The following is a 24,870-nucleotide window of genomic DNA, read 5'->3' as shown; positions in this document are numbered from 1 at the left end:
ACAAAAAAACACTTTTTATTAGATACTATCTGAGAAATATATTGTCATTTAACCATTAAATCTTTGTACCATATTAAAATCTTAAAGATTAATAATGCTTCCAGTAAGGAGAGGGCCCTTTTTGCTTATAAATAATGAATAAAAGACTTCTAGACCTTCATTTTCCTGGTAATGGTTCCTTTCAGGTAGTTTGTTTCTTGCTGTATTAAATTAATTGTTGTTCAGTGGACGTTATCTTTCAAATGAAGCATATAGGTAATGCACATGACTACTTTTTGGTTTTGAAGGGAGAAGAAACTTTATTTGGGTTCTAGAGAATCTTCCTTGGAGATAAATTTCTTACTCCTTTTTATTAGTAGTAACTTTACCTAAATTACCTAGTCTCACTGAAATATCCAGAACATTTTAAAGCAGCAGTTTTCAACATGCTTTGACAAAATGTCATTCCACGAGTGCTTCTGTAAAGTACTATCTTCCCCTTGTCTAACACACTGGAGAAATTCCTAAGGTGGAAATCAAAATGTGTTATTGGTTCTCAGTGGGTGCACGCTCCTTTGTGTACCATTGAAATGCTCTTTCCCAGGAAGGCAGGGAAGAATTATGGTCCAAGCCAAAGAGGAGAGAGAGGCAGCGGCAAAATTAGGACTCCATTAGTTTTTTTTTTTCTTTTTTTTTTTTTTTGTCTTAGACCAGACTTCCTCAGTATTTATTTCTCTTTTTCTGTCAGATCAAACTTCAGGTGTTGATCAGCCACAGGAAATGCAGGCTGATGCCCATTAGGTTAGCACATGCTTACATACGTACAGATGTCCTGCCCTCTCCTGATGAGTCACGCACATCTGTAGAAGTGGCTGGAGCCTTTATGATCAAGGTTTGAGCTGCAGAAGGGCAGACCACATCCTGGGATGACAGCAACTGCTGTAAAAATCTCCATTATTTGTGTCACGTAAAGTGGAGCGGTGGCAGTTGTTAAAAATCCAGAACACAGAAATTTTTAACTGCTAATATTCCTTAAAGAAATCACATGTAACAGTGTGATTGAATCATGGCAGGGTGTGTATGCGGACAGGTATACCCGCTGGGTCTCGGTCCCTTAGCTGCAGTTATCTGTATCATAACGGAGCAGCTGTTCTGCCCCTGGCAAATGGCGTTATTTTCACTGCAGCAATACCAGGCCATGTCCGAGGCCGTGCTGGGAAATTAAGTAAAGGTTTAAGAGAAACAATGCCTTTTGCAGGGTTGATTTAACGCAGTTGTGTTGCTGAGCAGCCCGCTGGGCCCCTGCCCGCGCTGAGGCCTCTGCTCCCCGGGCTCCAACGCCGCGCGCCCCGCACCGCAGCAGCGCTGCTTCCTGTCAGGAGCCGCTCCGACATGGCCCCTTCTGTACAGGCCCCTTCTGTGCAGGCTCTCCACCTCCTCCTTCTCTTTCTTTCAAACACTTAGTGCATTTAGAGCCTGATCTTGTGCAGAAAATATCCCTGACATTTGAAGAGCTCCAGGGATTCACTGAGCATGCTCAGTCCTCCCCGCCTGATAGAGAGAGGAAGCTGGTTTACATACGAGTCATACCAAGCATAGCCTGCATGTCAGTGCAGTTAACTTGCAGCGGGCTGTGAGGAGAACTAGTGTGTCTTTGTCCTAGGAAATTTCCCTTGTTTCTGTTTTCTTTCTTCCCCCCTCCCCCCACCCCCCCCCCCTTTTTTTTTAAATTGGAAAAAGACTTGAAAAGTTTTCAGACAGTCTTCTTTGTACTGAAGGACACAATATACTTGTAGTTTGCAGAAGTTTGGAAGGGAGCGTGTGTGTTTTAATCCCTCCAACTTTCCTTTAATATACTTTGTTTTGATTAGCTGAAGGCTGGGCCTTGTGCTAGTGAAGTTTAGGGAGCCGGGAGCTTACTCGGCACCATTTGCCTGGCTTACTTCTCCCTGAACCTGGGCGAAAGCAAACAAGCTGGTCTTTTTTGCTAGCCCGATAAATGCTATTTATGAAGATGGACCTGTTGAACTACCAATACTTGGACAAGATGAACAACAATATTGGCATTCTGTGCTATGAAGGTAATGCTTTCGTTTCACAAAGCGTCTCTTGTCGGGTGTGTTTTCTGTTGTTTCTAAGCATGAAATGTTCCTCCCGAAAGGAGATCGGTGCTGTTGGTTGTAAGATACCTTGCAGTCTGTGTTGTTGCTGAGGCTCTGTTTAAGGAAGGATTTTTTTTCCACATATTTTTTCTGTTTTGTTTGTTTGTTTTACAAAGAATATTTCTAGTGTTCTTTCTTTCTTCTTTTCTTTCTTTTTCTTAAAGCTAACATTAGTTAGATTAGTTTAAAGGACTGTGTTGCTTTTGTGGCTGCCAGGTAGAGTTTTTGTTCGTAGTTTCTGCTGCTGTGAAGGAAATAGTTTGTAACATGGGTGCAAGTGTTAATTCACATTTCTCCTTGTGATCCAACCTAGCAGTCGGGCACTGCCACTTTTAGACGTGCGAGACGCTTTTAGACAGTGCGCCTTGGACTCATTTCGTGTCGGTGCAGCAGCGAGGTGCCGAACAATGAGGAGCCTCAGTGCGCAGCCATGGGGCTTGCCGAGGCGCAGCGTACGGAGCACAGAGCGGCCCATTGTTTGACTTCTCATTTCCTGCACAGCTCGGAGAAAGCCCTGGCTGCGCGATGCCTCCCCCTCCTCCACCGTGCACACCCCTCCTTTCCCAAGAACCACCCCACGCTCCAGTCCCCTGTGGAAAGAATTACACAACTAGCTGGAAAACGTAATTTTTTTTTTTTTTCTCTTTGCTGGACTCTGAGTCTTACTTATGTCGTCTTCGGCTAATGTAGGTTGGCATTTGCTCTTCATTTTGTAAGCATTAATAGTCTTGTTTTGAAGTTGCCTGAGGTAATAGGGTAAAATCAGTTTCTTAATCTTAGTGGAGTTTTATCTACGTGCAGTTTGAAGAAGTGGTTATGGCTTGGCTTTGACTGGAAAGAAAGGCACCACTGAGCTAATTCAGCTTGGCAGTAGAACTGTTTTTGCTGTAGCCACACACAAGCCTTGCAGAAATCTTTTTTCTGATTCAGCAGGAACATTTTCCATGTTCATTTGGAAAATAAACTTGCTGTAGTTGTCAGGGAAGAAACAATAAGTAGTACACATAGGAATAGGAGCTATCTATTCCTACATTTAGAAAAAGAAATAAGAAATAAGATGGGGAGCTGAGCCTCACTTTGGAAAATACCATCTTTTTTACCATTAAATCAGAATGGCCACATTTCCTTCCTGTGAGAAGTGTGGAGAACTGTACATATCAGTTTCATTCTTTTCCTTCCTTTCTTTTTCTTTCCTATACAAATAACAAAGATGTTTGCTTGAAGAAAGCTTTTTACAGAAGATTGAGCTTGCCCTCCAGTACTGAATAATTCAGAGCTGGGATAGTGTGAGATTAGTTGAACTTTCAATCTCTTTCCTATCCCATGCTTTCTTCTTTATATCAACAGGGCTGGTTAAAGAAAGACAACTTGCAGGATCCTTCAACTTTGTCGTTGCTCTCTGTAGTAACCAGTGCGTTGTTCGTAAACAAGTGACAGCTTCTGTTGGAGGCCACAAAGTTTGGCATGAAATTCTACTTATGTGCATGTTTCTGAGTGTTTTGTTGATTAAGGCAGAAAAACTGTAGTTTTGGCTCACTAGTTCAATTCATTAAAGTTATGCCTAATATTTATGGATGATTCTTTCCAGCCCCTTTTTTCCAACCCTCTTCTCCATTAATTGTTATTTGAACAGATCTTTCCTTTAGTAGTTCAAAAGCAAAAGAACAGCTTAAGGAATACACTCTACTATAGCAGTCTTTGTTTAGCTTAAACATCTGCTGCTATTTTCCTTATTATGGAAGTTAACATTTTTAACACTAAAATAAACACACAAAAAATGAAGGGGAAAAAAGCAAAACTTCAGTGGTGTTTATAGTGAGGTGTTTATATCCTAGTGGTTTAAAAAGTATAAACACTGACAACATCTGCACTGAACTCTAAGGGTGTTTTTGAGATGCCTACAGATCTTCCATGCCTCTGCCATAGTATTTATTTTATAAGAGAGTTGTGTCAGCAGTGATGGATCTTGTCTTTTCAAAGACACTGCTATGGTAGTAAGTATATTGAGGACAAAGTGCCCTTTCAAACTCAATTAATTAGAATTTATTGAAGGTCATACTTGAACTACTTATAAATAGATGTCTTCCTGAAAAGTAATTTTTGCAGACATAGACACAAATACATTGTATGACGTGAAAATAGGTTTGAAATTTCAGCTGAAATAATTATGGACCTATATCCTACAGGAAATGAATGAGATGGATTCCTTATTCATTTAGATTTTCTCTTGAAGCACTTGCTGTTGTTTACTGGGAGACTTTGTATGCTGGTGAAATGTACCATTATCATTTTCTAAGGTTTTTACTAGCTGTTCTAATCTTTAACCTCTGGCACAAGCCACTGGAATTACATGCTATTGACTTATAGGTGCAACTTATGGTTAATAGGTGTACTGTGGTACGTAAGAAAGGGGAAAAGTTCTTCCATCACATGCCTTTGGCAGCTCTTTAGATGAATATGAAGTAAAAGTGCATAGTTTGCATTGTAAGAAGAGTCCTTGGTTTTGCCCAGCAAGAGTTCCAGACAGCAAATAATTGTTAGGAAGCTTCCAGGTACGGAGTTAATGCCATCACTTGGTTAGTCTTCCCTGACTGGTAGGTGCAAGAACCCTCAGATTTGTCTTAATCTTATTCTGTTCCTAAAAAGTAGTGTCACGATCACGCTCCAGTGAGTGTGAGAACATTTATTGACAGTGCTGTTCAGTTCATGAAACAAATTTCTCACTTTGCCTTACTTAGTGGATGTTTATGGGAAGAGGGCAGAATGATGACTAATATGGATGGGATCTGCATGTGGACAGAAAATTGGCTTTTGGTGAGGTTGGGGGCAAAATGGGAGATCTAGAAGTTCTTCCATTAACCCCAAAGGAGTGCTGTGTTGCAGGTACAGCTAAGAGTGCTTTGTAGTATGAAACCTTAACTGAAGTTGACAGTTCTTGCAAACATAAGGAAAATATTTTACTTGTTTGTTTGTTTATTTGTAACTGTGAGGGTGGTCAAACCCTGGCACGTGTTGCCCAGAGAGATTGTGGAAACTCTTTGTCTTTGGAGATAATACAAAACCCACCTGGACACGGCCCTGAGCAACCCCTCCGAGTTGACCCTAGCTTTGAGCAGGAGGTTTGGACAAGATTATCTCCAGACGTGCCTTCCAGCCTCAACTCCTCTGTGATGCTGTAATGTGATGGAAGGGTTTGCACACGTGTATAATTAAGACAACCCCAACCAGCGAAAAGATTATAACCAAGGATGAGGTGAGAGGGTTTCTGAATAGGAGTCCATAACTTTGAACCACAGAATAAGCCATTTCCTTTCCTCAGGGAGCTCTGTTTCATATGGCTAACTTGTGTCCTTTTGAGCACTGTCTTGATATAATTAGTAGTTTTGAGCTCCTCATGATGCTTCATGATAAAATCTCAGTTTTAAGTGATGTTTTTGGGGAAAATCTTAACAACATAGTCTTTTAAACAAGTTCATAAAAATGAATATTTGAATGGTTTCTCCTTCACCAGTGAAGGCAGAGCTTTCTAAACCATTGAAATAAGACTGCTCAGTCTTCAACAATGGAAAAATGACAACTATATTAGCATTTCAAGCAATTAATTGTAATGTTTTTGGTGCAGTAGAAAAGAAGAGAAGAAATAATTGCAGAGACTTGTTGACTCAGCATCTTGATACTGATTCTTAGTGTAAACACATCTGATACTCTCCTACTAAACATTTGTTGCCAGTTACCAGCAGTGGCCAGTTTAATGAGTAGTGCTTTCATATCACTGTTTTCTTCCTAATGAGCTCAGAGACAACAGAAAACTCTTGGGAGCCAGTTGTCCTCACTGAGGTGAAAAGGCCACGAAGCAGAACCATTCTGTACCAGTCTGGCATCCCCAGTGCTTCATATCAAATGACAAGCACTTGATCCGGGCATGTATTCAGGGGTAGAACATCTGCATCTTGTTTTGCAATGGAAACTCGCTTAACTTCAGCTTAATATTCTTTCTCTGAGAGCCTTGTGTGTGAGGTAATGGCAGGAGGGCTCTGGGTTAAACAAAAACAAATCACAGGTGATCTTGCGCTTTGACTAATGCAGGGGCAGTCGGGCAAGTTTGGGCTCCCCATTTCAAATAGAATATGTATGAGAAGGTGCAGTCTCCAAGTCAAAGATTTGTTTCATTTTGTTGTTTATCTGAGGGAGTGTACAGATGGTGTGTGTTGGAAGGCAGATTTCTGTCTTCCTTCCTCTCTCGCATTTTCAAATGCCTTGTGTTATTACTGCATTCTCAAGGCTTGAACGGCTGTGCTGGGAAAGGTATAAAGAAATGCAATAAGATGCTAAGAAATCCCCCAGGCACGCTATGAGACTTGGAGCACTCAAAATAGTTATACAGGGTTCTCTGGACAGTCCAGAAGACTGGATTTTTTTTTTTTTAGTGAAGAAAATTGGATCCAGATTTAAAGAAAAACACCCCTTTTTGGTTTCAGGACAGCTTACATTAGTTAGTGGCATATTACATAATTATTTCACTGACTTCCTGTAACAATGAAGCATTAGTTGGCTACAGTACTGAACTTACAGAGCCATGTATTTTCTTAGGGCACTGCAAGCCATTTTGAATATATATCTTCCCAGAAAGGCCAGTTTAGATGTTTGATATCAAATATGGAGCATGAAACAGTTTCTGGTAACTTCATTTGCTTTTTAATGAAATATAACTTGTTTTCTTAAGTTCTAAAGAATACTTTCCATCAGGTTTCTTTGCTGACCTTGCATTTTACTCTGGGGTTGTAACATCAGTTTCTGCTATTAACTCCAAAGTTTGGTTTAGTTTCTAAATATATAAAATGACTTTAACACTATACTATTAAGAATTAGTGAAATAATAAATGGGCTAGAAATCTTCATAGTGAATTAAGTGTTGTTGTTTGTAATGAAGTGTAAAATCTCTGTTCAAAGTCATGTAAATTAAGATGCACCTACTGAATGTCCCCCATTTATAGAACATTCTGTAGGTTTTTCTTTTTCAGTGTCTTATCTTTAGGAAAAAACAAAGAGCTCCAACTTCACAGTTGGGCTTTTCTTACTCATTTCCTCCTAGCATGAAGCTGGGAATATCCTTTTCAGTACTGACATAAAAAAGAAAAAAAAAAGTGTATTTTCCTCATTCAGCAAAGGCAAGATAGATTTAGGTCATATTTAAGCATTTTTCCTTGGAGTTTTCTTGTTTTCCTCACCCTTGATGCTAGTTCAGCATGTGTACTGGGAATTCAAGCAAGGAAATTAAAACAAAACAAAAAAAAACACTTAAGAATAGCCTTATCCCACAACTTTTAAGCGGATGAGATAGCATTTTTTTTTTCCCTGCGATAAAAGGTAGTGAGGTTTGTAGCAGTAACTTGAATTCTCTGTTAATGAGCAATTTGCTTAAAGGCTGTAACTTGTTACTCACAAGTCAGATTTGTTACAGTGCCAGGTCTCTTTGGATATAAATCCAGGGATTTTAGGAGACATTGAAAAAGCTTAAATTGCTCCAGAGTTTGAACAATGCGCTGTATTGTATGGAGAACTGTTAGAGAAAAACTAAGAGCTTAAACAACAGTCTTCATTGTGTGGCATCTAAAATTATGAATGAAAAAGTTCATCCATATGTATTGGTTTTGCCTTTTTTAAATATCTGCTTTGCATGAAAATAGTTGTCTATTAATTTCTTCTTGAGGATTAATACAGATGGGCCTTTATATTTGATTTTGGCTGAATAGACTACAGAGTTTTAACATGCTGCATGCAGACAGTGTGCCAAGCAATTTAGCAAAGTTGTTTACACTAACAATAATCCAGCAGAACAGAGCCTATAATTCTTCACTGATAATAGCATGAGGTAGTGACGAATACAAGTTTCTGGAGGAGTGTTTACAAAAATTGTATTACACTTTTTCAGTGTTGAAGAATCACAAGTGTTTTGTTTTTAACATTAATTTTAAAACCAGCCAATTTTTTCTTCATTGTGCAGTCTGTATCATCTCCCTCAAAATTACTTTACAATTCAGCATGGGATGGTTGCTTGACACACAAAGAGTCATTGTTGCCTTTCCCTTTCGGTAAAAGCCGCACGCTTTGGAAGATAACGGACTGTGTGATACGGCGCTGCTCGATGTATAAGCACTGCGCCAAGTCTGTGGGTGCAGTAACACACACCACGAGTGCCATGATGCACAGGTTTTATTTCCTGGAGGCAGGTTTCCCTTTGTGCTTCATCTAACGACTTTTTTAAGGAAGACCCAACACGCTCAGCCTCTCCCTGCAAGTCGATGCAGTGGCGCATGTGGCTTGGGGTGTGCTGGCACCTATCTCAGGAGCCTCGGTGGGAAAGCAAGGGAGGCCGTACGTCATCTCGCATAGCGCAGCCTTGAACAGGCAGTTGAGGTCTCAATTGGGGTTATCTCTGTCAACTTGTAAACGTTGTGCTACAGATGGATGGGGTGGGAAGAGTTTTATTTTGAACATTGATAGTAGTTTGGTACTGATTCTGAGATAAGGCAAGCTTGGCGTGTCCTGATTTGTTGGAAAGAGCTCCGTACAGCTGTTCTGGTATAGCCTTGGTGATACCAAAGTAAGGATGCTCCTGGGACCACCGCAGTATTGGTTCTAGCTAAAGAAAAAGTCATCCAGAAACTTGAATAATGAGGCCATGAGTCTTCATCAAAGTATGTAGATATCTCATTTTAACAGGAGTTTAATTACTGAAAGACTCTTGGTAAAAAGTAATACAAGTGATAGGTGTGTGTTTGTGTAGGGGAAAGGTGTGAAGTGCAGCTTTAGAATGTTTGCTTTATCAAAGTTTTATGGCACTGTTTGGTATCGGATTATTATTTTTTTTTTAATTAACACTAATTGCTTTTATCTTTGCCTTTTAACTTTGCCATTGCTAGTGTAAAAAAGAAAACCCTGTTAAACATAGTGCATTGTGAAGGCCATCTTTTTCCTTCAAACTTTTTATGTGAAACTCTGCCTCATTTTGTCTTTGAAGGAAAAGAACATTTACAATGTAGTGTGCATTGATGATGGTAGGTAATCAGGATAAAGTGGAAAGTTGTTAGAGCCTTTGGGGCATAGGAGGAGGGGGAAAAGTAGGATTTCAATGGTAAGTACAGATTTAGTTCCATCACAGAAAATGTGTCTCCTGTCTTTTCAGGATTCACATTGTTGCAGGAGTCCATCTTTGATTATTTAAAGACTCTTTTTCACTCCTCATCATTTTGGAGCATTTGTCAGCTGTGAGAATCAAGCTCTGTAGTGTGTAACTTTCCTCCTATTCTTCCAAACATTGCTAGCAGGTTCCAGGAAATATCTTTGCTCTCCCAGGAAAAGTTTGGAACCTGTTGTGTTTAAAAAACAGTAGTTTTTCTTGGAAACCCGTTTTGACAGGGCAGGCATGGAAACCACTCAGCATTACGCTTCCCAGGTTCACAAGGTTTAACAGTTATTCCTCAGCATGCAAAAATAATGGATTTGGGGTCTTTAAACATGAACTGTAGTTACAAGTAAGAGAAGTTTAGTAGATTGGCCTGTCTTTTAGCACACCAGGATGTGAATGGCATTGCAGTAGGAGGGGAATAAGCCAATATTGAAATACTGTTTTATTTTAATGAGAAATCACAGAACCCCAAATTGCTGATAGTCTTTGTAGTTACCATCTACTAAGTGCCAAGCACAGCAGTTCTTTGTGTAAGAAAAGTGAAAACCAAAGCTGCGAAGTCATTGGAGATTTTGGAATAACTGTTGTCTTTTGGGGAATGGGTATTTACATGCATTAAAATGGCATTAGTGCGCTCTGGTTGCACTCTAGAGATGATACTGTGACTTCGGGTTTTGTTGCATAGTTGTTAATGTTTTGTATGTCTCGCTTCTGAGAGTAGATTTAAAAATTTGTAAAATTAGCAGGTTTTGACACTTCCAGGGTAGAACCTTTCAGAAAATTATTATTCCTTTGTTCTAGGTTACTCTGTTGGATTCATCTTCAGTGTGATGTATTCCTAATTGTTATTGTATGGCCTTATGAAGGAAATTAGTGTTGTCTAGTCAAAAGGAAACTAGTTCTATGAATCTAAATTATCTAGGAAGACCAGTAAATACCATACAAGAGCTGGCCGAGTAAGATAGGACTCTTTAGTTGTTCTGGTTATATTCTTTGGAAAGTAATCTGTTCAAAAGCAGTAGCTTTACAAAAAATACTCTTTAGTATATATATTAAAAAAAAAAAAAAAGTTGACATAACTATGACACCTCCTTTGTGGTGGTTTTATCCAGAACGCATTAAATGAAGATGGGTAAGGGAAGTGCTGTGTGATTCATATAGGACAAGTTTGAACTCGGCCAGTTTCTTGGATTTAGTATAAATATTTATGGCATCGAAGGGGATTTTTTTTTAAATATGCTTCCTTGTGCTCCTGATCTTTTAGATGTCCTCCTCAGACATCTGGTGTGCATTGCTGCTTGTTTAACCCCCACCCTTCAGTTTTCATGCTGTGGCATCTCGGAGAGCTATCGCAGTCACTCTGTGGTCGGCGTAAATTAAATCTCATAGAGCCAGCTGGGAGAATGCTGACGTGCACACTTTTCCTGCTGAATACTCTAAAACCAGTGGCTACAGTTAAAGAGGTGAACACTTTGCTCTTGTCTTGCTGTAGGCATCATACCGAGCTATTTACCAAAGGTGTCAAAAATAGGAATTCCAGCATTAGCAGTGATATTTACAGAATGTTAACTAGTTTGTGTCTTTTAGAAAAAGCTTCTTTTATCAATGTTTTTATATTTAATCTAGCTTATCAGAAAAAAAAAGTCCTCTTCCTTCAAAAATACTTAAGTCGTAATTTCTGAGACTAACTGCTTGGAGGTACAGAATGCTTACTTTAAAAGCTAATTAGTTGAAGTACTGAGATTTTCTTTGTAGTACAGTAAATTCAACAGTACTCTCTTTGGTTTCAAGTATTTCATAACCAGTCTGTTTAGAAGCAAGTGTGATAACAAACATTTTAATAGTCACTGTAATGTATTGTACTTTTTTTTTAATCCTCACAGGAGTCTAATTACTTCAACCTTCAGCTACCCCCACAAAATAGTGACTGTTATTCTTATTTACAGAGGGGAAAAAAAGAGTTGTAATTGGTTAAATTCACATAACTCAGGGATAAAGCTGACAGCAACAGTCGCAGTGCCTTGACTATAATGCTTAGCCATAACCACTGAGTCTTACTTTGATTTCTTAGTAGTCAAACGGCGCTTTTAGCTGTTTGAGATGTGCAATATGTATATATAATTAATCAACTGACTAGAGAAAATTTCTGATCTTTGAAAATTGGACTCTGATATATAGACTAGATGCTTGCTTTCTGGATAGCAGTCATGGAGGGAACAGGATATTTTGGGCTAAAATTACTGTGACGGTGGTTTATCTATTGTGGTGTCCTTCTAAACTGAGATGATGAAAGCTGTTTCAGTGAAAGTAGTCAAGACTTTCCAGCTGATGCCAGGAGTGAGTTCTTACAAAGAACTGAGGGATAGAAGGATTATAAGTTCCCCTCTTTGAGCCACAAGGCTCAAAGACCTCTACAGGTCTGTTCTTTTAACTCAGCCCTGTCGAGTTGCATAAAAGGAACGTGTCCACCGATGCCAGCAGTTAGCTTCATCTTCTCTTCACAAGATGAGCTGGTGTAAGAAACTTCAGTTAAATAGCTGAATAACTGTCCAACTGTGGCCATGCAACGCGAGGCTCAGCAAAAGGCAAGCTGATAAACCATTTATGACCTAACACAGTACTTCAAAACCTTTTAAATTAATACACTGTCCAACTGCACCTGAAGCGGCTATTTGGTTTCATTAAAACCCAAACACGTCACAGTGGTATTTAATAGAGTGTATATGGGGTGGAACATCTTTAATATGTGGTGGAGGTTAGAGATCTGCGGATGTACATCATTCAAGTAAACGGGGAAGGATTTATTAGATAATTAACTGGGGATTGATAACCATACTAATATACTGAGAGATTTAATTTCTGGATACTGTGGAGCTAGTCTCATATGAATGGCAGGATAGACTTACAGATGACTTTTTTTGTTACCCTCTTTTATCAGCCCATCTGCACTTCACTCCCCCCCCCCCCCCCCCCCCCCCCCCCATGTTGTGTTTTGTCAGGAGTCAGTTGTCTTCTGCAGCTTTGAAATAAATAAACAAGGAGCCTGGAGCTAAGTTAATCAAAAGGGAGATTCAGCTTAAGATGAGTACTTTTAGGGGGAGGAAGATGAAGCCTCAGTTAAGGGTCTTTGAGAAGCAGAGTGTAACTTTGGTACTGGTCACCAATTCCAATCCCGTGACTGTAAAGATAACTTCAAATATGTGAATATATGCTTGTGCCCTGGAAAACCAGCCTTCAGTGCCCAGAAATCTGTGAGAAAGGCTGTCCAGTCAGCATGTAATTTCTTGGTAGCAAACACAATCCCTCCCTCCATCTCGGCTTCCCTTGGAGAGAACGTGTATTATAAGTGACCCTGCAACTTGGCCCCATAAACTATCCTCCTCCTCCTCGTGAGATAAACAGCCCAGCTATGATTTAGACAGTGCTCCCATCCATCCCTTAGTGCCACAGGGCTGTCTTTTCTCTCGGAACCTGACAACCTCGGTCGCCACATAGTAATGCTGACTATTGGAGTGGCTGGGAGCATGAATTTGGACCCGTTTTCCCTTTTGGGAAGCAAATGAATGAATAATGTTCTCTGGTACCAGGTTTTGGACAACCGAGTCTTCAAGTGGAACAACAGTTTTCAAGCTCTTGAACTCTGTGGTTACCTAAAACTTTCCTGTGGATCTCTTCATTTTGATTTTTTTTTCAATCAACTACTTATCTTAGTTACGTGTCATGGACCCGAGACATGTTAAAAACTGCTATGTCAGAGGAATAAAATCAGTTTTGTCCTTTTCCTTAGTGGAATATTGCCAGGCTTGTTGGTGTTGAAATACAAAGTGACTGTAAATCAGCAGAATATTGCTGAGACCGGGCTTGAGCCAGGGATGGAGGTAACTGACATGCAGGAATGTCAGGTAGTTAACATGCAGGAATGTGAGGTAATTGACATGCTTATCTGGCTCCCGTGGCCAAAGCAGGACAGGTGTTGGAGGTTTGCAGTTGGATCTGCAGCATATATGAGGCCTGCAACTCCAGCAGTGATGCGGGGCCTGGGGTGAAGGCCCACAGCCCGGTGTTGTTTCGAGTGAAGCCAGGAAAGCATCCTGTCTGTACCAAATGTTGGCCTCAGCTCTTTTCTTCCAGACGAACAGTGCAACAGCCCTTGTTGAGAGCCGATCGGCACATGATAAGTGGCTTAGTCCCACCTTGCCCAAAATACAAATCTGGTATTCAGAAGCCTCTATTTTGAGGACGAGAAGTCCAATTATCAGACAGGTCGATGGGTCTGGAGCTCTCCTTCCCAGTAGGGATGCCTCTTTGGTAAGATTCTTGCCTCTGACTGTCTTGGATGTTACCAGGAAAACATTGATAACTGAAGCACTGAGCTATTAATTAACTCAAGCTCTATTATTGCAGTAAGCGAATTTATCAATGGCACTTTCAAATCTGTTATCCTCAGGGGTAGTGGCGGTGGGGTTGTTTGTTTTGGAGGGCAGTCCTTTAAGAAAGAATGGTAATATTGGGGATTTTCTTATGTGTGTTCTTTATATCAGCTCCGCTACCCCCAGAGAAATTATATGACATCCTTTCCTCTCCATCTCATGAGTCACACTGCTGGCTGGGTTTTTCTAGAAGATGAAGCCTTCACAGTTTTTGGTTATTAAAACACTGCATGTGAGCAACATCTGAGGACGTCTATTGCATTATGTCTCAGAACAAGACAAAGCCAGTGGGTTGAATGTTCTGTATTATTCAACCTTGTAGTGCTTATGATGAACTTAAATCTATCCTCTTTTACAAGCAGAGACGCTGGCTGTAGCCCAGCCTACTGAGTGACTACCATCAGTTACAGTAAACCTCTGTGCACAAGGAATTGGCAAGCTGACACATCCTCCTCATTTTTTCTATGTAAATAGCATGATCAGAAGACTATATCTTTTTTTATCTGAATGGCTCGTGTAGTTTGCTGTTGGATTCAGAGTGCTTGACTGCCCTACACAGTTGTCATTTCACTCTTTCTTTCCTTCTGTAGAAGGGATTTTGGAGCCCATTTTGAAGGACAAAGGGATTTTGTACCGTACAAAGGATTCTTTGTGGAGATGGCTTGGAATTGTTCTGACACTGTGCAGTGCAATCTGCAATATTCTGTCCCGCCTGGTTGAAGGAGCTCTGTATTCCTTAAATAAGTGAGTCCATTTCAGACAGGCTGCAATCATGTAGCAGAAAACCAAAGTTGAAGTTTTTCCTGTGTTTTTCATTAGGCCAAAAGTAGTTTTCCTCAAGAAGAGATGCCACCTCAGTTAGGAAGAGATTATCACACTGGTGACCATGAGGGCAGGAGCAGCTCCTAGTCGTGTGTCTGCCCACACGTGTGATAAGGGCATCTCTCTCCAAACCCCTTCTCTCCAGTCCTGTGGCAGGAGCAGCTTCAGCCATTTGATTGTTTGGCTACGTGCCATATGCGAAAAATGTAGTAGTCTGGGCTTCTTTGTTTTTTGTGGCTTTTATTTTTTCTTCACCATTCCAAGGTCACTTGTGTGCTACAAATGGGAATCCAGTCTGGGAACTTGGCACTAAGCTTTGCGGGAGTTGCACACAATGCAGGGTTCTAATCAGTGACCCTACTTTTCTCCAGATCCTTTCTGGAGAGAGCCACCTGTGCGTATGTATCTTTTAGTAACATATTTTGAATATATTTGCTTTTGTGTTTTTATTTTAAAGATACAGCATTTATGCTCTCCTTCTTGAGGTCCTTCTACCTTCCAGGCAATTTGTGGAAAAATGAAATAATAAAAGAAACAGTGCTTTAAAGTGCAGTATCAGATATCAACCTTCCTTTGGAAAGCTCACTTTTAGTAATGCTCTGATTTTTTTGCACATATAGCAAAGGAGAATAATGTGAGAAAAGGTGTTTGGAGTATGCTTATAGTAAACTACAATAAGATATTGCAGTTTATCTAATAATACTCTCCAATTTCAATAAGTGGATATATATATATTACCTAGCTGATTTTGCTTCAAATACTCATGAAAGAAACAATGTATGATTTATTGGATTTAATGTGGCCATGTTACAGGAAAACGTCACAAAATTAATGTCTGAAAAACAGTTGCCATAGAAGATACTGACTGCAAGGGACACCCAGTGCAATAGTCTGGAGTTCAACTTACGTTACAAGATCATACCCCTCTTAGCATTGCTTAAGGAATTTCAAGAAAACCAAGGTGCATAATCTGTTGAGAAGTCGTATCACATTCTTGCAGTCTGTTCTCAAATATATTCAATCATTTTGTCTATTTTAAGTAGGACAGAATGCTGGGAAAACTTAGGTGTGCTATGCCCAAGGAAAACCAGTTAGGCAGAGCCTATGTAGATATGGCACTCTAAAATATTCTGAGCAAAATGTGTTGCTTCAGACCTGAGTATCTACCTTGCTGTCTACTAACAGAAATGGTATCTAAGAAAAGAAAGGTGTGTGAGGGGGGGAAGGTCAGCAAATGTTTTCTGCCTGCTTAGGAAGAATTATTCGAATCTGTGTTTTCACAAATTGACTTTTCTATTTGTCGCTCTTTGCCACTGTGTGCAAATACATAGTTATGAGGTATTTAGGATGTTGAAATACTGCTTAAGCACCTAACAGGTTTTTTTTTTTTTCTGTTGTGACCTTGCTGTGACTTTTGAAATGTACTTTTGAAGTAGATGGCAGATCTTGTAGCTTTGATTGTTTCTGCTGAAAGACAGGCTAGTCTTTGATCCGTTCAGCTTTCCCGTCTTTTATGTTACACAGTAAGGCATTTAGCTGAGTGACAAAAGAAAGAACACCTAGGTCTGGAAACTAACCATCACTAACCATCATAGTGGAAAGCAACATCTTCAACGTGTTGATATACAGTTATATTTCATTCACATTTTTTTATTGATTGTTTTACACTACTCTTTTAATAAAAAATACTTTAATGCTGACAAAAGTCTATCTATCAGGCATATTTTAAAATCAGCATATCGGAAATGTGAGAGAATGCCCTGTAACAGTTTTTCAAATAGCTTAAAGGAGACTGAATGCTGATGATATGTTTGTTATTTAGGCTTTGCATAGTGGCAGTTTTAATTACATATTCTGGACTTACTTTCTATGTTAGGAATTACTGTACCCATCAACACGGCCTTTGTTTTTCACTTTCTCAAGTGTACGTGCCCCAGTAAGCCTTCCCGTGAGGTCGCAAGTGAAAGTGCCTGTGTCCTACCTTGAGCCACCAAGGGTGGAGGACAGTCACCTCCCCTTGTGGATCTGGCCCAGGGGGACTGACCTGGGATCATAAGAGATTAAAACTGCAGGAAGGAGAAAGTACTGAGCACCGAAGAAACTTCACTGTTTCTGTACATAGAGTATGTGTTGGGATTCACCAGAACTTCTTATAGCACTTAGGATGCAGTATGTTTTGCCAGGGAATTAAATGGATCATGTGTCTTTCTGCTGACCAGTAAATACTAATCTCATGTTCTAAAAGCAAATACAGAAGGTGAAATGCACAGCTTGCTGCAGAAAATGTAAATGATGCTTTTCCCTTTGTCTTCATTTCTCTTTTATCCCCTGCCTTGTTGCATACCCCGGCCTGTGCTGTTGAGCAGGGCTAGGTGGCCCACGCTCAGGGCCGCACTAAGGCAGGGGCGGCTTTCTGTGCCCGCTCTTAATGGTGGCTCTACTTAGCACAGCAGCTCACCTTTCTTTTTATGTTCCTCTGTAATGCGTTGAGCAAACATAAAATGGTAACCTGCGTTAACTTTTAGTCCCTCTTAATTGACTTTAAATGTTTGATACAGGAGAGCTGGCAAAAAGGTCAAGCAAAGGAGTGTTCTTTGGGATCAACCTTGTTTTCTGAGCCCAAAAAAAAAATCAGTCGAACTGAGGGAAATCCTTTTTTGATACTGATGGTAACAAGTATTGTGGACATTATTGGGACTATTTATTTGGACATTAGTGTAAATTAGCATTGATTGCATTTAAATCTTGTCTGCCAGATAACTGGTGTCTTTTTTAGCCATAGTTGGCACGAATTCAGGCACTCTAAGCAGAAGACAGGACAATCATTTAGACTGCTAGCTCAGAGAGGTGTTTCAAGAGTTAGCTAGGTGGGCTGTGATCTTAAAGGGAGATTTTCAGAATTCTCATGCTCTACAATTAGACCTAAGCCTGAGTTCATTGTTGTGTTGGATCTCGACACAGCCCCACAGTCACAATTGTTGAGGTGTGAAAATTGAAATTTGACAGAGGAAATAAGCGTACTTGGGGATCAGTGTTATGACATCAGGGAGCTCTGCCAGACTGGAGCGTTAGAAGTTGCTCCAGCCTGCCTTCCTTATGGCATATCTGCTACCCTTCTCCTTTCCATACCATCAACTTCATGCCTATTTACCAAGATATATCTTTACAGTTATTATTATTTTTTTTTACTCACAACCAAAAGTGTATTAAAAGGAGGCTCTTACAGTAAGTACCTGGTTAGCAGCGTGAAGAGAATTCGTTTCAGCCTTAGTCTGAGTGGCCAGCAGAGACTTTTTACTTCCCTTATGCTTATGAATTAATTCGTAGAATTGAATCACCGATCCATATACGCCTATTTATATACAGAGAGTATGTGCTATTTTCGTACAGCTGTGCTGTTACAGTATCATGAGAAAGAATGTAAGATGATGTAGTCAGTTTTTCATAGTACATTTGAGGGAGCAGTTACAATTAGGTTTGGGGACTCCATTTTTCCATTCTATTACGATTTAGTGTTTTGTATACAATACAGCATTTTCGAGGCCTATTAAGTTGAAATTTACTTTAGCCTGTGCTACTTAGCAATGATGAACAAAGATGTGGATCCTTAAGCAACCGTGCCCTTGCTTTGCAAGTGGTTTTATAGCACCTACATTCTGACTCCTTGCATTGTGCAGTCTTTTGGACAAGAGAGGAGGAAAAACTGAGTGGAGGTGATTGAATGCAGAGGTCACTATTTTATGTTCTTGCTTGCAATGTCAAGCATAACGTGTCCCTCACTGGCAAGCACGGTCAGATGGAGGAGCCAGAATAGAACAGTCAGTTTAATCACTGTATTTTGTTTTTGGCCATGGGTTTTCTGGCATACATATCTCTGCACAGTGGTAGCCAGAGCGTGGTTCCAGGAGTAATAAGTGCCTTTCATATGTTTTGTAAGCTGATGAGAGCAGGCTTTTACCAATTTTTCTGTAAATGTGTATGTGATTTTTTTGGTTTCCTAAATTAGCTTTCTGTCGTCTTGCAAAAAAGTCTGTAAAATGCGTGTCAAATATGTGAATTAGTGAGTTTGCTGCTGAAAGAAGTCTATCAAGTGTCATAAAAAATATTTCCAAGATCTGGTTTCATAGCAGTGTTTTACGATTAGGCTGTTCTCATTAATACTTATTTTTTTGTTTTTCCTGTAGTTTGCTGGTTTATTATGCTCTCCAGGTAGGCCTGGTTTTATATACTTCAAAGCAAATACAAGCTACTGTGACTTGTTTGCAGCATTTGGCAGAGTATTTCTCATAATCAATTCTTTCTTAAGCTAAATCATACCTTTTATCAAAACTGCAATCCAGAAATAATGTAGTGATACAAAATCATATTTTTACTTAGACTTCTTTTGTTTGCATAGGGTTATAGAAATGTTCTGCAGCTATAAAAGTAATATTATTTGTGGCTGCTTTTTAGGGTATCTTTTATAATGAAACAGATCTACCGCTGAGGAGTCCGAAAGGATTAATTAATTTGCATTGGTCATGCAAGTGAAGTAAATCCGCCTTAAGTTACAGTCTTTTAAGACAGCCTAATTATTTCACGCATACTTAAATTCTGGGGAATTTCACAATTTCAAAGGTATCGCTCCTCTTACAATGTATAATATGCTGTGAAGTAATACCTAACCTAGGCAGTTGATAAAATCAGCCTATTAATTCAGTGGTACTACATTGTGATTCTTAGTGGTTTTGATAACTTACTGAATTGAGTAATCCACAGTGACTTCCCTGCTTGATATCTGGTATCTCAAATCAAGCAATTTTTGTCCACGAATTGAAAATTTAATGTCATTTTTCTCAATTCATGTTGGGACAGACTGACTTTTGTGTTTGACATAATGGAAGAAAATATGCAATAGCTTATGAATTGATTTGAGTCTATTTGCAATTTAATCTCATCGTGATTGTAGGAGTGGAAGATGAAACAAGTTTCATTATATAGTATCCTCTTCACATATATGTAGCTTTTGTGAATGTCCTGGCCTTTCATAAGAAATATTTCATACATCCTGATGCTAAATTTTGGTCTTGGATCAGTACAGAAAACTGCCCTTGAAGATCTTCATGTACTATTGAATCCTGGGAATGTCTGGCTCTAAGAACATGAGGTAACTCCTTTTACTAATGAGAGTTTGTCTGCATGAAGATATTGGAAAAAGTAATTAAAAGTGTAATGCGTGTTAATTAAAGTCTTTTAAACACTCATGCCTATGATTTTATTAATTAGTAGTGGCCTGAGGTCATGGTAATTCAGTCCAAGTTCTTAAAGGTAAAGACCCTGCTGATACACACAACTCATGGCTTTTTTGCAAAGTTAGTGAGTCAGGAACTTACTCTTGGGACAAATCTGTTCGTCAGATCCTAAGTAAAATGGGCAAGGGCAGTGCTTGGATTTTCTTTCAAGTTGTTTTGTTTTTTTTTTTTTCCGTCTGTTTCAAGGTCTGTATCACGTCAATCTTCAGCTGGAAAGATGAAGCCTTTCATTTCTGGATTGTAACTAATGCTCAGATTTTATGGATGAATGGTAGCCAGCAGGAGAGAGGAAACTGGGAGGGGGAATAGGATATGGTAGCCATTTCTTAGTGCAGAGTTGCTAGGTCAGAGAGGAAGGAAGCTAGCTGCCAAAATAGCGTATTTTTTTTCCCCAGTCTTTGGTAACTCCTGGAGTTCTCAGACATACTTCAAGACTTCTCTGGTGTCTTGCTGTCAAATCCACACTTGTGAAAACATGACTTTTGCTGTTGTGATGTTTGTATTGCATGGATGTTTCAGTAGGGATGCAGATACTGCTGACTGAACTGCAAGAGAAACACAAATAATGTTAAAGATTCAGCTATCCTGGTGGTGTTTATGTCTGAAAAGAGACATGCTGTTTTTACAATCATTTAGTTTGCTTGTGTTAGTTTGAATCACTTTCAGTTTAGGCTCCTAAGTGGTTAAAATAAAGAACATTCTTGCTGACTGCATGAACTTCTGTCAAGTGAGTGTGCTACTGCAGTACTGGTATATAGGCAGACACGACGTCACGTTGTTATCTGGGTTTTACTTGTTTGTGTTTTATCATGTTGCCTAACTTTAAAAAAAAAAAAAAAAAAGAAAAAAAAAGAGACTGGTATGAACAGTTGTACACAGAAGTATCTGAAAGCAGCCTATCTAGAGTGCCTTACACCAGCTGCTTACTGAAACAAAGCAAGTATTATGAGAGGCACAATAAATGTGTTTGCTATCTATGCTTTCGGTTGCAGTGCAGACACAACCCTTCACAATAATGAATTTTGAAGACTGGAGTTTAGACTTGGGGAATTTTATAAAACACAGTTGTTTTATCAGAGTGTTGTTTTGCCAGTTGTATGATGCGAGTCTGGTTACCATGGAGTGTGGTCAGCTGGGGGAGACAAATCCAGTCAGAAAAGCAGCATTTTGTGTCACAGACTCTGCTGTGGTTTCTCCCTCTCTGGTTTAAATTCAAGTTTGGGAAGGAGGAAAGTAGTGGGGGAAGAAGTCGTCTTTTATTTAAGTATAAAGCAGTTCTAGCCCTAATCAAAATTACAGGCCACACGAGAACTCCCGGTGCAGTATATGTGTATGTGATTTACCCCCATGTGCAATGTAGGGATATTTTCCCTCTTGATCTCACCCAGTTATCTGGACTCTTCTGTTTGGTGTTGTTCCCTGCTTGCCTTGTGCCTCAGGGCGGGCTGCATAAAGTGCTCAGCACCAGCCCCTTGGGTCTGCTGAGGAGGAGCTGTGCAGCTCCAGCCGCTCCTGGAAGAGGCCGAGGTGATCGGAGCTCCTCCTGCCCTCCGCTGCTCGCTGCCCCCTGGCCTCGTTAAGCTGAAGCTCTGTTCATTTGAAGAATTTTATGTCTAGAAAATTTTGTCTTTTTTGTAAACCCCAGGGTCAGCCTTACATGGCATTTAGGTTGGCTGCGTACTTGCCAGGAGCAGCCCAGGAGGTCAGTAGGAAATAGGTGCCGACGTGGAATTTGCGACTTCTCTACTGGAATTCTGTGTTCAAGTCTTCAGAAGTGATCTGGGACACTGCAGAGAGAGTGACTGTATATGGGCGGGATGAAAGCATCACAAACCTTAATTGATAAAAGTTTTATCTTTTGACATTGGTATTAACTTTCTTATCAAAGAGAGACTTGAGATCGATTCCTTGATTTCACCAAGACAAATTGGTATGATGTGGTTTACTTCTGAAGTTGAATAAGTTTGTGTCAGAATATGATCACTGTCTAGGCAAAATGTAAAGGCTTAAGAAAAAAAATACAGAAATTGTATTGATAGGAAGATTATTTAAAATGAGGGGTCTTTTTGATAAAAGCTTCTCTTGAGATATGTCGGTGCTTGGGGGGCCTGGGGGTCTCCCCAACTAACACTTCGGTTGTTTCAAACAGAAGGGGTCTGGATGCCTGTCTGAGAGCATCTGCACTAGGGCACAGTTTTTACTATTTAGAGCTGAGATGGAAAGTTCCAATTTAGGTCTGGTGCCAGAGTCTTTAATAGAAATCATGACTTGTGGTGTATTATAGGTCAGTGTATATTTGCTAGTTTATATTATGCTGACTAAATTGGCAAAATGCTTATTTTTACTGGTAAACATTCAGGAGGTTTTCTCCTCACTCGTTCTTTTTCCAACAAAATAGTATTTGTTGTGTGTGGAATTAGGTCAACGTTTTATAAATCGTCTGCTTCAGTGATGATGTGAAAATGTGTGGTGGCATACAAAGGTTTCTATTCTCAGGTACCTCAGGACTGTAGATGAAGTTAACTTTATCCTAATTTTAGTTTTGGAAATTATGGCCATGTAAAAAAACAAAATGCTTCTGGCAGCATAGGAAAAATACAAATTTTAAACTCTAGCAAAAGTAGCTGTTTCAGGGATATTACCAGAATAGGGAACACTGTTCAGTTTAATTCATCTTCAAGCCCCCCTTCGAAGCCCCCCAAACTTTTTTTTTCTTTTAACATTTTTACATCCCGATGAGGTCTAAACATGACCTGTGGCTGTAAGGATGTGAGTTCCAGTAAAGTCCATAACTGTTGATGAAATGCAGCACTGTGCTTCAGGCTACACATTTAGCGAGACATTTAATTGAAACGGGAAAAATACTATGGTCACATTTAATGCATGCTTAGTAACATTATGTGAACGTGTTTATATACAAGCTAATTGTATCATTTCTGGAATTATTTATACGTAACTCCCACATGCTGTGAATGGCATTTTCTGATTAGTGTTATCAGAAAATACATAAAATTTATAAACTACTGAATACTCTAACACCAGTCTGCCTGGTGGAAAAACAGCTTTCTTAGAATTGAAATGTTATGATTCTTCTGCTGAAAAAGTGTGCTCATTTGTATATTGCACCAAACATAGTTTAAAAGTACGGAGAAGGACATTTAAGGACAAATTTACACTTGCATCAGCAAGTTCCATTTTCCCCCCTAATTTTTACCTTGCATAGTTATATACCAGAGAAGCTTGTTTTGGACAGCTTTTTATAAAAAGAATAATTTGAGAATTTGAACGCTTATTCAGTTTTAGATCTTGCATATTTGGCATAAATGTGAACTGTAGTCCTGGAATTTATACCACAACCATAAGAAAAGGAACAAAGCACATTTCATTGCAAATAGTCGTGCTTTGCAGAATGAGGTAATGCAAGTTCAGTGTTGGAATGGCAGCTTGTAAGAAGGAATGCTTCTGAATAAAAATACTGTTAGAAAGATGTGTTAGCTCAGCCTTTCAGATTATCTGGGGGTGAGTTGACCCCTCTTGTATTACCTTTTTTTCAACGGTTGCTTTGTTCCAGCATGAAGCACTAAGGTATGGCTTAGATGCCTTGCTTATCCTGCGACCATGTCTCAAATGTGCCTGTGCACAGCTGACATCTGTTTGGGAAATTTTTCTGCAACAGTGTTTTCAAAAAAAACCCGCTATTTTAGCTGTTTTCCCTGTTGTGTTCATCCTCACTTGTCTTCTTCCTGTAGGTGAAGCAGCTCTAAGAGGTGAGCCCAGAATGCAGTCTCTTCCAGTATCCTCTGCTCTAACCAACCATCGAACAGGCCCTCCTCCTATCAGCCCCAGCAAGAGAAAGCTCAGCATGGACCAAGGGGATGATGAGCTAGACTGTGAAAATGAACATGTTTCTAAAATGAGTCGAATGTTCAATCCACATCTGTAAGTGTCTCGCTTTTATTACCTCTGGTTCACAGAATCTAGTGCTGTCCTCTTCATCTCTGTGCATGCTAAACTTTGTGCTAGATTTTTCCTTTGTTCCAGATTGTATGGAAAATCTGCACAAAGGCTGTTGTGATTAGATGGGTGATGACTCGTTTTGTTTTGTTTGCATACAACAGAAAGAAACAGGAATTAGTTTAACTTAACTATTTGTAACAAAACATAAGTTCTCACCTTGAATTTTTAAAGCATTGTTCATTTGTTCTTTGTAATCTGCTCGTTTCACTTCCCCAGATTCTGAGCAGTCTGTACTCTGGGGGTGGGGAAGCAGGAGGAGGAGAAACAGAAGTGGTTTGCATTTTTCAGAGGCCAGGAGATTGTGAGCCAGCTGCTCTGTAGTCTGCCTTGACAACTGGGCAAGCTGCAGTTGTTGCTAAACGTTACTTGCGTGATTGCGCTCCAGCTCTGACAGTTGGATGTGGAATGTTTCATACAGGTAAGGTGTTGATGAGTTAGGTGCATGTGTTGGGTAATCATCAAATGCCATTCTTGCTGTGTTCTCATTCCTGGGAATGCAGGTCTGGTTGGCATGAAGTACAGGCTTAAAAAATTCCTTTCATTCTTGACTGGAGGAAGTGATCAGAGCAGTTCAGCAGTCCAGGGCAGCCTGATAGCTGAGCACTGTTCCCTGCTGCCTCAGCTCGTACAGCCTCTGCATTCCTTACATTCCACTCTGCTGTGGACTGTTGTGTTCAGTCATAAGATGCGGACAGAGGTATTTATCCTCAAATAAATCACCATAGTGTTAGTCAGAGGCTGGGCCTGTAGTCTGCAGTCTTGGAATTTGTTACAAATCAGGAATCCAGCACTGAAGTAATGCAAAACAATAAAAGCTCACAAGCAGAGAGAGACTTCTCATTTACAAGATACCTTCTTCTCTCTCCTAAAAACTTAACTATTTATAGTCTTTTCTTGGCACTGAAAATGGTGGTACTGGAAAGAACCATATGCTCTATTTCTGTGGCATACATACATGACACAACTGAAGAATTTTATGG

General features: G+C 39.8%; 1 protein-coding gene across 3 annotated transcripts in view; it reads left to right on the top strand.

Annotated features, from left to right (window-relative positions):
- The window catches only part of VGLL4 (vestigial like family member 4), a 92,002-nt gene that overhangs the window by 43,138 nt on the left and 23,994 nt on the right, over positions 1 to 24,870 (top strand). The window contains exons 1-2 of one of the 3 annotated variants that reach the window (XM_013187694.3): positions 1,551 to 2,060; positions 23,623 to 23,812. In XM_013187694.3, the coding sequence (XP_013043148.3) occupies positions 1,979 to 2,060; positions 23,623 to 23,812 (272 nt within the window). In that variant the 5' untranslated portion in view covers positions 1,551 to 1,978. Of the gene's footprint in view, positions 1 to 1,550; positions 2,061 to 23,622; positions 23,813 to 23,912; positions 24,309 to 24,870 lie in introns of those variants that run through there. The other 2 variants (XM_048046150.2, XM_013187696.3) reach the window with 2 other exon arrangements.

The sequence above is a fragment of the Anser cygnoides genome, chromosome 10 (genome assembly GCF_040182565.1).
Source record: "Anser cygnoides isolate HZ-2024a breed goose chromosome 10, Taihu_goose_T2T_genome, whole genome shotgun sequence".
NCBI lineage: Eukaryota > Metazoa > Chordata > Aves > Anseriformes > Anatidae > Anser > Anser cygnoides.
Note: the sequence above shows the minus strand (reverse complement) of the source record. Positions and strands in the feature narration are given on the sequence as shown.